The 13620-nt window shown below is 39.6% G+C and overlaps 1 protein-coding gene across 10 annotated transcripts in view; it reads right to left on the bottom strand.

Annotated features, from left to right (window-relative positions):
* Positions 1–13620, bottom strand: part of Jhy (junctional cadherin complex regulator) — an 82514-nt gene that overhangs the window by 40233 nt on the left and 28661 nt on the right. For 8 of the 10 annotated variants that reach the window (XM_078047192.1, XM_078047185.1, XM_078047193.1 and 5 more), the window contains one exon: positions 11146–11259. The exons of the other annotated variants lie outside the window; for them this stretch is intronic. In XM_078047192.1, coding sequence (XP_077903318.1) covers positions 11146–11259 — 114 coding nt within the window. The remainder of the gene's footprint in view (positions 1–11145; positions 11260–13620) is intronic. 10 annotated transcript variants of the gene reach the window in all.

The raw sequence follows: 13620 nt of genomic DNA, 5'->3' as shown, positions 1-13620 counted from the left end.
TTAGGCAATCAAACATCTGGGGGGAAAGATTTCAATTTCAGAATAGTCTTTATGCTTTTCAAAGCCTGGTAACAACAAAATGTACTCCCAGTATAATAGATACACTATGTAACTATACTGTGCTACATCGATTTAGGAATATTTCCCAAGGAATAGAGCACTCATTACTTTGTGAAAAATTGGCTGAGTTAAGAGGTCTTTGGAAGGAATGATTAAATGCTTACTGAAAACAATAAGATGACCATATGCATCAATGTGTCATACAATTGCAACTTATTTCTCCCTTTCTAAATACACATATTTAAAAAACCTGTGTCCTAGATCTATACAATATTAATTGAAAAATGAAATAATTAGATCACTGGAGAAGAAAACATACTGAAGTGAGTAAAGCATGCTTTTTGTTCAAACTGTTTCAGTTTACTACAGAAGAATAAAACCATTATTGTGCTAAGGGTTCTTTTCTTATTTCACCTTTCTGATACGGCCCCTAAGACTCATCCTGTTCCTTTATAATATTAAGTAGTGTTTAATTTCTAATGAAATCACAGTATAATGATAAGATTAAGATAAATTTAAAAGAGTAATATGTACTATTATACTGATTTTTAAGTAAGAATGACTTCTAATTAAAAATTTAGAATATTCTCTTTGGAATTTGAGCTTTCTGGGGGAATTGGTTATATGCTGATTAGTTACTATAAGCTTTTAATTTTTACCCATGGTGTTCCATAAAAAGAAAAAAACTTGCTCCTATGTTTGGGTAAGTAAGCTTTCTTTCTTCCATGAAGCATATTAAGCTGCATGGGGAAATATGGGCAAAAAGGCTCTGAATACACAACCCAAGAGCGTCCTTCCTTGCCCTGGCTCCAGAAGAAAACTGCTGTTTTACAATCTTATGGGTGTATTTGTGAAACACACTGCTCTTTTCATTGCTGTCACTGCAGTTTATGAAGGTCAGGACAGCCCTTGCTCTGCTATGATCTCTAAATACTAACTGATGTTGATAATGTCATTCTTTTCAATGTTTGTTCAGCCTTTAGCTCACTAGAGAAATAAGTGACTAGGAACTCTTTTTCTGTTACCATCTGACTGTAAATCTCCGTCTTCCCTCCCCATCCCCACCAAGGAAAAAATCTATCAGATATTTCATTTCTGGGCTACCAGGTCCCGAATCCTGGGCTGTCACTTGACTTTGACTTTAATCATGTCGTTACCTTTGCTGCTAATGACTTGGATCACAATCACACTCTTCACAGGGTGCTTTGTCAACAAGGCCAAGGACTCCTCATTTTATGAAACTTCAGTTGTCTCAAGTGTTAAATCCTCTGTTCAAGTAAATATAAGTGCTCGGAGATGGTATTTCAGTCTCCAGAAATGAAGACATTTATGGGATTGATATGATTTCTTTCACCTTGCAAACAGCCTACTTGAGATCTGCAGTTTACTCAAGATTTATTACCCTACAATTGAGGCATCAGGTGTCACTCTTTAGGTGGCAGGACCTGAGCTCCCTGACGTTAATACACAAAGCCATTCTCAGGCTATTTAATCTCCATCAGCACTGAGATCCCCTATTTCATCCTACTCTCACTGGGGTTCTTTTGTTACCAACATTTGCAATCGGTACATCCTATATGCCCTCAGAATAACTGCTTAATGGCAGTGGGTTTTCACAGCACACACAGAGGGTTAGCACTGGGAAATCTTGATGCCTAATGCTGGGAGGATAATTTCTTGGTAAGACCCATCCTTAGTCATTAGTGTTTGTTCATACTGCACCATCCGAGGGAAGTTTGCCTCCAATCCTGTGAAAGCCATGTCCGTCCAAAGTAGAAAGGAGAATGTATGTTCTTATCCTGACCAGAAAGTCTATCTGCTTTAACACAAAAGCCACTCCAGCTCTGGGTCACCTTGTCTCAGCACTAGAGTCCTGAGAGTTGTACCTGAGCTCCTAGATCAGCTCGGGGGTACAGAAACCCCCATAGTGTTCTGTTTTTCTGCTGTGTTCATTAACAATAATACTCAAATCCCTGAAGCTTGAGTTAAAAATTCCATTTGATAATATTAAGAAAATTATGAGCACAGATATTAATTGGCTCTAATTATCATTGTCAGTAAGAAAGAACTCTGTTCAAGATGCATGGAAGAAGCATAGAACTATTTTTTGCATTTGCTCATTATAATTTAATACAAATTGTTACTTTAACCAATTCCCCAAGAATACTGTTATTTCCTCTTATTCTATCTCACTTTTTGTCTTATTTCTGTAGTGCATGTTAATAGTTCATATATTTTAAATTTCCATGGTTTTGCTTCTATTGGTTTGCAACACAATCTTTTGTTTTACTTATCAATATACTTATGCTTCCTGCACTTTATTCCTCCTATATTAGTGTTTCCATCTCACATTATTTTTCTTCTGTCTGAAGAATGATCTGCTATTTTTTCAGTGCAGCTCTGTTAACATGTCCCTTTTAGTTTGTTCTATTCCAACTCTCATCTAAAGATTCCAATTTGATTGTTCTTTACTTTTTTCCCTCCTATAATTAGGATGCGATTAAACTAGGACCTCATGCATGTTAGGCAAGGGCTCTACCACTGAACTGTATCCCTAGACCTTTTAAATTTTATTTTGAGACACGTTCGAAATTGTCCGGGCTGGCCTCAAACTTTCAATCCTTCTGCCTCAGCCTCACGAGTTACTGGAATTATAGGTGTTTGCCACCCTACCCAGGTCCCCTGACAAAGATCTGTTGGAAGTGCTGGAGGCAAAACTGAAATCACAGCTCTTTGAATGGTCCTACAGGCTTTCCCCCCCCCACCCGGTACTGGGGATTTAACTCAGGGGTGCTTCACCACTGAGCCATGCGTACCCAGATCTTTTTATTTTTTATTTTAAGACAGGGTCTTTGCTAAGTTGCTTAGGGCCTCACTAAATTGCTTAGTCTGGCTTTGAACTTGAGATGCTCCTGCCTCAGCCTCCTGTGCTGCTGGGATTACAGGCATGCGCCACTGCGCCTGGCCTTTCATACTTTTCCTTATTTGCAGCTGAGTTATTTTGGATTGGCAAGAAATAAAACATCCTATTTCAGCCTTGTGAATGCTTTACCTAGTTGGGAAACTTTCTGTTCTTTCTCCTGACAACATATTTATCACCCGGTATTATGGTTTGAATGTCTGTGTCTCCCCCAAAATTCATGTTAAATCTTAACTGCCAAAGTGATGGCATTAAAAATGGGGCCTTTTGGAAGGTGACTGTGTTTTGAGGGCAGTGCCTTCCTGATGGGATCAGAGCCCTTGTGAAAGAGGCCCAAGGGAGTTCTGTCAACCTTTTCTGCCAAATATGAACACTGCAAAAAGGGACCCATAGATGAACCAGGAAGCCCTTACCAGATGAACCTAACGGCTCTTGACCTTGGACTTTCTAGCCTCCCAAACTGCAAGAAATAAATTTCTGTTGTTTATAAGATGCAGTCTATGGTTTTTAAATAGTAGATCAAACTAAGACAGCTGGAAAGGATCTTCTGCCAGTGGGAGAGTGCTTCCTTTTATTACCTGGCATGGGTCATGAGCTAAGTGTCACGTTCAGTCTGGGCACACCACTGAAATGGGGCTTGCAGATCCCATGATGACTCACAGGAGAAACTGGGTGCAGTGGCACATGCCTGTAATCCCAGCCTCAGAGAGGCTGAGGCAGGAGGATTGCAAGTTTTAGGTCAGCTTTGGTGACTGACTGAATAAAACTGGGCTGGGGATGTACAGAACATGGTTAGAGCAACCCTAGTTCATTTACCAGTACTGAAAAAAAAAAAAAAAAAAAAAAAAGGATTCCCAGGAAAGCACGGAATGATTCTGGGACAATAAGACCTATGTGTAAAAGTGAAATGATAAGGGATAACTTGGCTTGAAGTAAAGATTTCAAGCATGTACAAGAATCTCACATAAAAAATGATGATTGTTCTTTTGTAATATTTGCAGATAAATTTTTGTGCCCTGTGCTGCCTCTTCTGGGACAGCCCAGATGCTGTCATTTCTGGGGAGACTCCTCAGTCCTCTTAGGGCAAAATTAGGTGCTCTTTTAGTTTCACTGCATTTTTGTATTTACTTGCATATTATTGTACTATGATGATTACATGACTGTATGACCACTAAAGTTCTGAATGCCTAGAGAGAAGGAGATATTTAGAAAAAAATATTTTTCCTTTTTTTTTTTTTCAGAGCTGCTGATTGATCCCAGGATGTTGAGCGTGCTAAGTGCTCTACCACTGAGCTGCAACCCCAGCCCTAGTTGCAGTATTTTAAAAGAGAAAACACATGGACTTAAGTTTCAGGCATGTCTTCTGTCTTTCCTCACCCTATCTCTAGTTTCTTATTCTTTTCAGCATATAAATGTGTTTAATCTTTCCTCTGAAAAAGTAAAAGGAAGCTCACAGAGACCCATTCTCTGATTAAATTATTCTTGAACTCAGAGCCAAGCGTCTTGACAGTGTAGGCTGTGCTGGTCTCCAGACCAACTGTCACTGGGGACCTCTGCACCCCACAGCAGAGCATTCAAACTCTGTGTTCATACCACTCACAGAAACAGCTCTGCATAGGCTGCCACTGCCCTCTTAGTGGCTGAGCCCTTTGGCATTACCCTTCTACTATGAAGTTATTTGAAACCTACAGAAAGATTGCCAGGAAAGCACAGAAAACTCAAAGATCCTTACCCAGATTCATGAATTTTAATATTTTGCTGCAGTTAATCATTCTATGTGTCACTCCAAATTTAGAAAACACACAGACATACAACTTACATTATTGTTGTTTGCATAACTGCTGTTTTTTTTTCCCTGAATCATCTGAGCCTTGCATGAATTACACATACGATGCCCCTTCCATGACACTTTTTAAACTTGTCTTTGCAGTGTTCAATTCTGTTCACTGATTCCTCTTTTTTGAATTTCATGTCTCAGGTTCCCTGATTCTGTTTTATCTACTTAGCTTTCCTCCTCTATGGCAAACCCTTCTGAGACTCTGACCTTCTATCTTCTTCCTCTACCACTGCCTGCCCTTAACATTTTACTATGGGGCCCCTTCTTGTTCTCCACATTCTTCTCTGACTCCACACAATTTCTGGGTCATCTCAGCAATCCCTATAGTTTCAATCCATCAGAAAAAGCTCCTGATGCAAGTGGACATGGCTAACTCAGATGTCCTCCTGACTTCTACAACCAGGTCACATGTCCTTTTTCCTATCAGCATCACCAAATTCAACTCTAGCCACCATCCTGTCCTCATGCCCCCCACCCCCCCTGTCTCCAGTGCCCCAATCCCTCCTCTCCTCCTCAGTGGTTCTGGTACCACAGATCACACATATAGACACCCCCTGATGACGCTCTTACCATCTGTTTAAGCAATGGATTCTACTTCCTCACCACTTCTGTGCAGGGGCTGAGGGATTAGGTGCTACCCTGACCTCCAAAGAAGTTCAGTCGAGTGGGTAGAGTAGGATCCCTCCACCACACAGAAAGCTAACTAACTAACTGCGTGTGGAGTGGATGACAAACACAGAGCAAGTGTGACCACCATTCCACATCTTGCAGAAAACACAGCAAAAGCCATCTTCTTGGCTTTGCTCTCTTTTTAGTCTTATCCCCTTTCAATCTGTTCCTCAGACAACAAAGTGATTTTTCTAACACACAAGCCTGATTTTGTCATTAGCCTGCTCAAAATTTGCCAATGGCTACCTCCTGTCCACCCAATAAAAATCTGACAGTTTTGGTGGACATAAAAGCCATTTACAATCTGGCTCCTGCTAACCTGTCCAGCCCCACCTCACACAACTCTCCTCCCTTGTCCTCTCTCCTTTAGTGACTGAAGTGTTTGGAATTCTTAGCACATATCTTACTATCTTCTCTCCCACCTCTTCACCTTCACACCTGGTGCCCTGCGCTGCATCCTTCTGGGACAGCCCAGATGCTGTCATTTCTGGGGAGGTTCCTCAGTCCTTTTAGGCAAAATTAGGTGCTCTTTTAGTTTCACTGCATTTTTGTATTTACTTGCATATTATTACTATTATATATTAGTACTATGATGATTACATGACAGGATGCCCACTAAAGTTCTGGATGCCTAGAAGGGAGGAGATATTTAGAAAAAGTATCTTTCCTTATGTTTTAATTATTTATTTTTTGAAGAGTTTTTTGTTTTTAAATTTGTTATTTGGTTGGTTTTAAAAACACCTATCTCAGGAAGAATCAATATTATCAAAATGGCCATACTACCAAAGCGCTATAAAGATTTAATGTAATTCCTATAAAGATCCCAATGATGTTATTCACGGAAATAAAAAAGCAATTATGAAATTCATTTGGAAAAATACTCTCAGAATAGCCAAAGCAATCCTTAGTGTGAAAACAGACATGAAGACCAATGAAACAGAATAGAAGACACAGAGACACACCCACAAAAATACAGTTATCTCTTCCTAGACAAAGGCACCATAAACATACAGTGGAGAAAAGATAGCCTCTTCAATAAATGGTGCTGGGAAAACTGGAAATCTGTATGTAATAAAGTGACATTGAACCCCTATATCTCACCCTGTACAAACTTAACTGTAACTGGATCAAAGACCTAAGCATTAGACCAGAGACCCTGCACTTACTAGAAGAAAAAGTAGGTCCAACTCTCCAACATGTCAGCTTGGGAACCAAATTTCTCAACAAGAATCCTAAAGCACAAGAAATAAAATCAAGAATCAATAAATGGGATGGTATTAAACTGAAAAGCTTCTTCACAGCAAAGGAAACAATCAAGAACGTGTACAGAGATCGTACAGAGTGGGAGAAAATCTTCGACACCAGTAACTCAGATAAGGCATTAATTTCCAGGATATACAAAGAACTCAAAAAAACCTAACACCAGAAAAATAAATAACCCAATCAATAAATGGGCAAAGGAACTGAACAAATATTTCACAGTGGAAGAAATATGGTCAAAAGAATATAAAAAATGTTCAACATCTCTAGTAATTTGAGAAATGCAAATTAAAACTACACTGAGATTCCATCTCATTCCAGCCGAAATGGCAGTTATAAAGAAAACAAATAACAGTAAATGTGGGCAATGATGTGGGGCAAAAGGTACTCTTATACACTGCTGGTGGAACTGCAAACTGGTACAACCACTATGGAAAGCAGTATTGAGGCTCCTTAGGAAACTTGGAATAGAACCACTATTTGACCCAGTTATCTCACTCCCTTGGTCTATACCCAAAGATCTTAAAATTGGTGTACTACAGTGATACAACCACATCCATGTTTATAGCAGCTCAATTCACAATAGCCAAACTACAGAAACATCCTAAGTGTCATTCAATGGATGAATGAATAAAGAAAATGTGGTATATATACACAATAGAATATTACTCAGCCATAAAGAAGAATGAAATTGTGGATTTGCCAGTGAATAGATGGGAATGAAGAATATCATACTAAGTGAAATAAGCCAATTCACAAAAAACAAAGGCTAAACATTCTGACTGATTTGTGAATGCTAACCCAAAACAATGGAAGTTGGGGATGGGAATAATAGAAATCCACTGGAGTGGAGAAAGGGAAATGAAGAGAAAGGAGGGGGATGAGAATAGGAAAGACAGATTAATTGGACATAGCTTTCCTAGCCTTGTATTTATATAAACCACCAGGGTAACTCCACATCCTGTATGACCATAAGAGTGGGAACCTAAATAAGCTATACTTTATGTATGTATATTCTGTCAAAATACATTCTACTGTCATGTATAACTAAAAATAAAAATTAAAAAAATCTACTTATTCCATAGTGCCTAGAATATAACAGGTACTCAATAGATACCTGTGTGAAATATTTTGATATATTCTTAGTAGTCATTCATTGTTAGGGGGAGTTTACTGAAGGATCTGTAGATTCTCTGAAAGCCATCTTTTAAGAAAAACATTTAAAGAGGCCCATTTTCACTTGGAGATGCACTTAGTGACCTTTAAATGTGTCTTTTAGTTTTTTACTAATCAATTTTTTTAAAACTAATCAATTAGTAAATTTTTATTGAGCACCAGCTTTGGAGGAAGCCTTGTCATAGGGGACACAAAGGAAGATATATAATCCTAACCTTTAAGGAGCTTCTAGGGTTGGGATGTAGCTCAGTGGTAAATTACTTGCCTTGCATGCCCCAAACCCTGGGTTTGATCTGCAGTCCCTCCCCCCACTCCATTCCCCTGAAAAAAGACAAAATAAACTCAGAAAATAAGAAGCTTCTAGTATGGTAGGTAAAAGAAAGCAGGCAACAGGTACAAGACATGGCAAGCATGAACACCCTGAGTAAGCAGTATAGACAACAAGCTCCAGAGGAGCCAAGGTGGGCAGAGGAGTGGGTAGGGGAGCTGGGAGGCCTTGAAGGACATTTGAGGGAGGACAAAAACGAAGGCACTGAACTTGGATAGTCGAAGAGGAAAGAGAAAGGCCAGCCAGCATGCAAGATGCAGAGTGCTGTAACAGACCTTTCTAAATGCAGAAAGGGCAACTTCCCTTGGGCCACTCTGTGTCACCGTCATTTTATTTCTAACAATCTTTCGACGTTTTGCTCTACTTTGTCTTCGTCCAAGAGTAGGTTGTGAACATATTAATCATAGTGTACACCGAGAACAGAAAGCGTTGTCTGGCTTTCTTCCGACAGGCTTCCACACAAAGCTTTTTCCTGCTTCTGTCTAGAGTTGTGCCATGATTTAAGCACTCTCATTTTACCTAGATGATTTTATTGTTGGCAGAGAATCCTACCATTTTCCCTAGTGACAATTATGAAAGCTATGTGTTGCAATAATCTTCAATACTTCAAAAATGTTTTCTATAATAATTTAAATAACTAGAAATCAGTGGTCTCAGAATCATAGCATTTTGTAGCTGAAATGGACCATAAAGGTCATTTATTCCAACTCTTCATTTCACAATGAAAAAAACAAGGCTTCCAGTGAAAGTTGAGTTTTGCCCCCAAATTATACATCCAGTAAATGACAGGTCAAGGACCAGAAATCTCTGACCCAGTCCACTGCCCATAATGCAGGACATGCCTTTTGTGCTGCCTTGGTTTCCTGGATCCTGCTGGTCATGCTCCCTTGGCTCGCTCTATATCAGGGATGTTGGGTAGATCCATGGACCCCCATCTCACTGCAGGAGACAGTCAGTCCCCAAGCTCTCAACTTCTGGGTATGGCCCCCTGGCATCAGAAAGCTCTGGGAAACCTATTGTTTGACTGACTGCTTGATGGGTTGATTCACATCTTTAAGAACAGCTTGGAGTCCACAGGGAGAAAAAGACATGACTTAGGCTGCTCCTCTTTTCTAACTTCTTTGAGGCTGGGATGAACTTTATTATCTTTATTATTACCATTACTACATACATGGTTTTATCTGATGATGTTGATATGCTTCATAGGCTCCATGATTTCAAAGGGCTCATCCCTTCTTAATTGGGGATAAAACCTGATCCAACAGTGACTCCACATAATTCCATAAGCTGGTTCAGGAAAAAAAAAATCAGCTGTTACTGCTTTTTCTGTTTATTCTCAAGAAATAGTCAGTGTGGAAAACTGCAAAAAAAAAAAAAAAATCTTCCCACAAATCACATTTATGGATTCAAAGCAGAGGTGTGCCCTGCTCTGAGTTACTCCATGATGTACAGGACAGCACTTTTCAGGCTGTGCCAAAACCTTTGCTACTCTGTTTTGTAAAGCAATAGTTTGCCATAAAAGCTACTCCATTTTGAGTTTAAGTGCTGAGGTGGAATGATTCTATACCTTGTTTGCAAAAGTGAATAGCCACCACCTGCCTAGCATAAACTGATAAGGCATAAACTGATAAATTCATGCTAATGAGAATGACCACGTGTGATCTTATCAAATTAGTCAGCAGCACATGGATGCATGGGCATATAAAACTCATTGGAAAAACAAGCCTATTGGACACACCAGGTCACTAGATGATGCAATGCCCTCCCTTGACACTCATAAAAGGAGGAGCACCCTGAGAATGGTGCACTCTGATCCCTTCACCTAGTCGCTTGTCATGAGCCTTGCCCAAGAAAACTGCCACAGCAACAACCTCTGAATCTCTGTCCTTGGACTTTAGCACAGTGTGGTTTCTCCTGCTTGGGATGACCATGCAAGTCCCACTAGAAGCTGACATCTTAAGCTGACACTGTGAAACTGCTGTCCATCTGAGTAGGCTTCTGTGTTTTGACAGCTCTGCACCTTGAACAAGTTCTCTGGCTGGTTTGTAATCTTATCTGACCACCTACAGTGACTCTTTGGGAATAAACAATGTTTTCTTTGCCCTTAGTTTAGCCTTCTAAATGCCTGTGTCTGCCTTAATCCTTTCTAATCCTTTCCATAACATATATATATATATATATATATATATATATATATATGACTTGGTTATTATAGATATTAGAAATTATCTATAATTGGAATTGGCTGGAAAAAAAGAATCTGTGATTGACTGGCTTATGACTACCAGGTGACCCACAAATATTCAGTGAACTGCCACTGATGAGAGTGGTGCAGCCTGTGAATTGTTATTCAATGAATTCTGACATTGTGGACAGTCACAAACATATTTGGTCTGTTAGTGACATAGCACACTGACAACAAAACCCATGGCCTAAAAAGTTGTCCACATGATAAATTACCAGCTGGTAAGCTTTCACATTCTGCAAAAGAGGGTTTATAAGGCTCTGAAGACTCCCATGCACCCAGTCACCTAGGGATAATGGGTGACTTCCAACTCCCAAAGGAACCAGATAAAGGGGTAGCACAGAACTGGACAACACTTTGGAACCATGATTTCCTGATTTTTCTGCATTTCCCCCTGCACTTCCTTCTGTGAGAGCTTTAGCTCTGTTTAAAGAGTGATAGGATGATCATCTGAGAAAAAGAACCTTTGGTAAAACAGGTAGGGGTGGCTGCCTGACCAACCAATGGCACATCAGTCTCCCCCATAAAGGATGGTGGTGAACTAACTACTCTCAGGCAAAAAATAAATCCCCCCAAGAACTCAGTGAAAGCATGACTTATATTCAGTAGTATCACATGAAACACACTTAACATGCTATCTAGTTAGTAACCTTTAACTGTTGTGCTCTTTGATGCCACTTGTCCTCAGGATCGATGGCAGCATTTTCCATCTCTTTGGCATTCTGAACAGACGTCTTGCCAGTTACTCTGATGGGGTAGTAGATCTGAGAGAGTAAAACATACATAGCATGTTAACTGGGTTCATTTTAGTTTAGTCAAGAGACTCACGTCTGTGCATTCTAGAAGGGTCTGACAGGGCTGGATTTTTTATTTTCAGTTAATTTCAAGGATTCCTCTGTAGTTTTCAGGGACCTGGATAATTCCCAAGAAAAATGGGAATAATCTTGCAGGCATTGAGGGAAATGTTTTCTCTTGCAGGCATTGAGGGAAAACTGGTGTTCTGAGGTCAAACTACTCCTTTACTTTAAACGCCATGCATACTCAGGAAACCCAATTTTAGACTAGATACATGAAGAGGGTACTGGCAAGGAACATTTGATCATATCAACAGAACTGTGATGAAATAATACTACACAGATGCTCCTTGACTTAAAATGTGGTTGTGTTCCGAAAACCTGTCATAAATTGAAAATGCATTTATTGTACCTCACCTACTGAACATCAGAGTTCAGTTTCATCTACCTCTAAGTATGCTCAGAACACTTACATTAGCCTACAGATGAGTCAAATCACCTAACAAAGCCCATGTTACAATAAAGGGTTGAATATCTCATGTAGTTTTTGGTATATCTCTTCTAATTTTTGGAATACTGTACTGAAAGTAAAATACAGAATAGCTGTAAGCATATACTTTTGCACTATCATAAATTTTGTCAGGACATCTGTACTCCCAAAATGATGACAACAGCAACAGAAATAACAATATCTAACAAAACAACAGAATGCTCATGGTATGGCAGCAGTTGTCCTAAGCCTTTAACATAGGATGTATTTATTCCTTGTAACAACCTTATCAGACAAATACTATAATTATTATTTTTGCGGTACTGGGGATTGAACCCAGGGGGCTCTATACATGCTAGGCAAGTGCCATGCATACTCACTAATTTTTATTGTTTATTTTGAGATGGGGACTTGCTAGTTTTCCCAGGCTAGCCTATTACTTGAGACCCTCCTGACTCAGCCTCCTGAGTTGCTAGGATTACAGGTGTGTACCATCATCCCTGGCAGGTATATACTATTATTACTCTAATTTTTGAAAATTAGTAAACTAAGGTACAGAGAGATTGAATAAATAGCCCAGGATCAACAACTAGTAAGGAGAACAGCCAGGTTACCTAATTCCAGAGCTTGCATTTACTTGCATTACTTGCTAACTTACTCATTAGAGATATCCTCCCAGACCTGCAGAATTTGTACTTCTGCCACTTAGTGAATTTGAATGATGTGGATCAGTGGTCTCTAAAGTCAACTTTAGTTAGATATTAGGAAAACCAAGGGAGTGTTTAAAAATTACTAATGCCCTAGTCCCCCCACAAGCCAGTTAACCTGGAAGTTTGGGGGGTTGCTCCAGATAGCAGTGTATTTCTAAAGTTCCCTATGTGTTATTTTAAAAAGTAAGAAATGGTCTGAAAATTTGTCTAATTTGCAGTCAGACTTAGGAATAACTGATGCAAGGCAGACACATGGGGTTTCGGATCCCAAATTATTCAATGATGGGCCCTTTGTTGCCTCCATTGGCTACTTATTTTAAAATAAGAAAAAAGGCTTTGTGTTTATAAATTCTAGCCATCAAGAATATAGTTCAGAAAGCAAACTTTTTCCTTTTCTTTCTTTTTTTGAGATGAGGCCTTTCTGTGTTGCCCAGGCTGGTCTTGAACTCATGGGCTCAAAATGATCCTTCCGCTTCAGCTGCCTGAATAGTTGGGACTATAGACACAGGCCACCGCACCAACCCTGGTAGATGTCATCCACTTTCTGCCTCAATACATGCCTTATCTCCTGGAGGGAATTACCCACTTTTCATGACTAGGACATGTTTAAAAATCAACCAACCATGGGTTGAGGAAGAGAAAGGGACCTCTGCTTCATTCAAGATGAACACAGTATTCACTGTGCAACCCAAACCCATCACTGAGCAACTCAAACGCCGGCTCTTCCTTACACAAGCAGAAATACATCTTTCCGTATTTTCTGTCCCTCTGTTCTTTGGAGAAGCACAGAGTGGCCATTCTCTGGTTCTTTGCCTGTAAATGCTGTCAAGTCTCTGCTTTTCTGGACTGAGGTAATTAATTAATCCTTAAGTTTGGCTCCATGCTTTGACATTTTTCTGTTACATTTCCTCTGCTGGACTGCCTAGTGTGACAAGTGGCCAGCAGTGAGACTGGAAAGGGCATGGGGTATGGAGTCTGTCAGCCTTGTGTTAAAATTTCCTCCCTACAGCTTACTTTCACCTCATGCTTACAAAGTACAGCACTCAATAAAGAAAGAGGTAAAAAATATTTGTTAAATATTAAATCAAAGTAAATATTTGTCAATGAAGATAACCTCATTCCTGACCACTC

This window comes from Ictidomys tridecemlineatus, chromosome 4 (genome assembly GCF_052094955.1).
Source record: "Ictidomys tridecemlineatus isolate mIctTri1 chromosome 4, mIctTri1.hap1, whole genome shotgun sequence".
Lineage (NCBI taxonomy): Eukaryota > Metazoa > Chordata > Mammalia > Rodentia > Sciuridae > Ictidomys > Ictidomys tridecemlineatus.
Note: the sequence above shows the minus strand (reverse complement) of the source record. Positions and strands in the feature narration are given on the sequence as shown.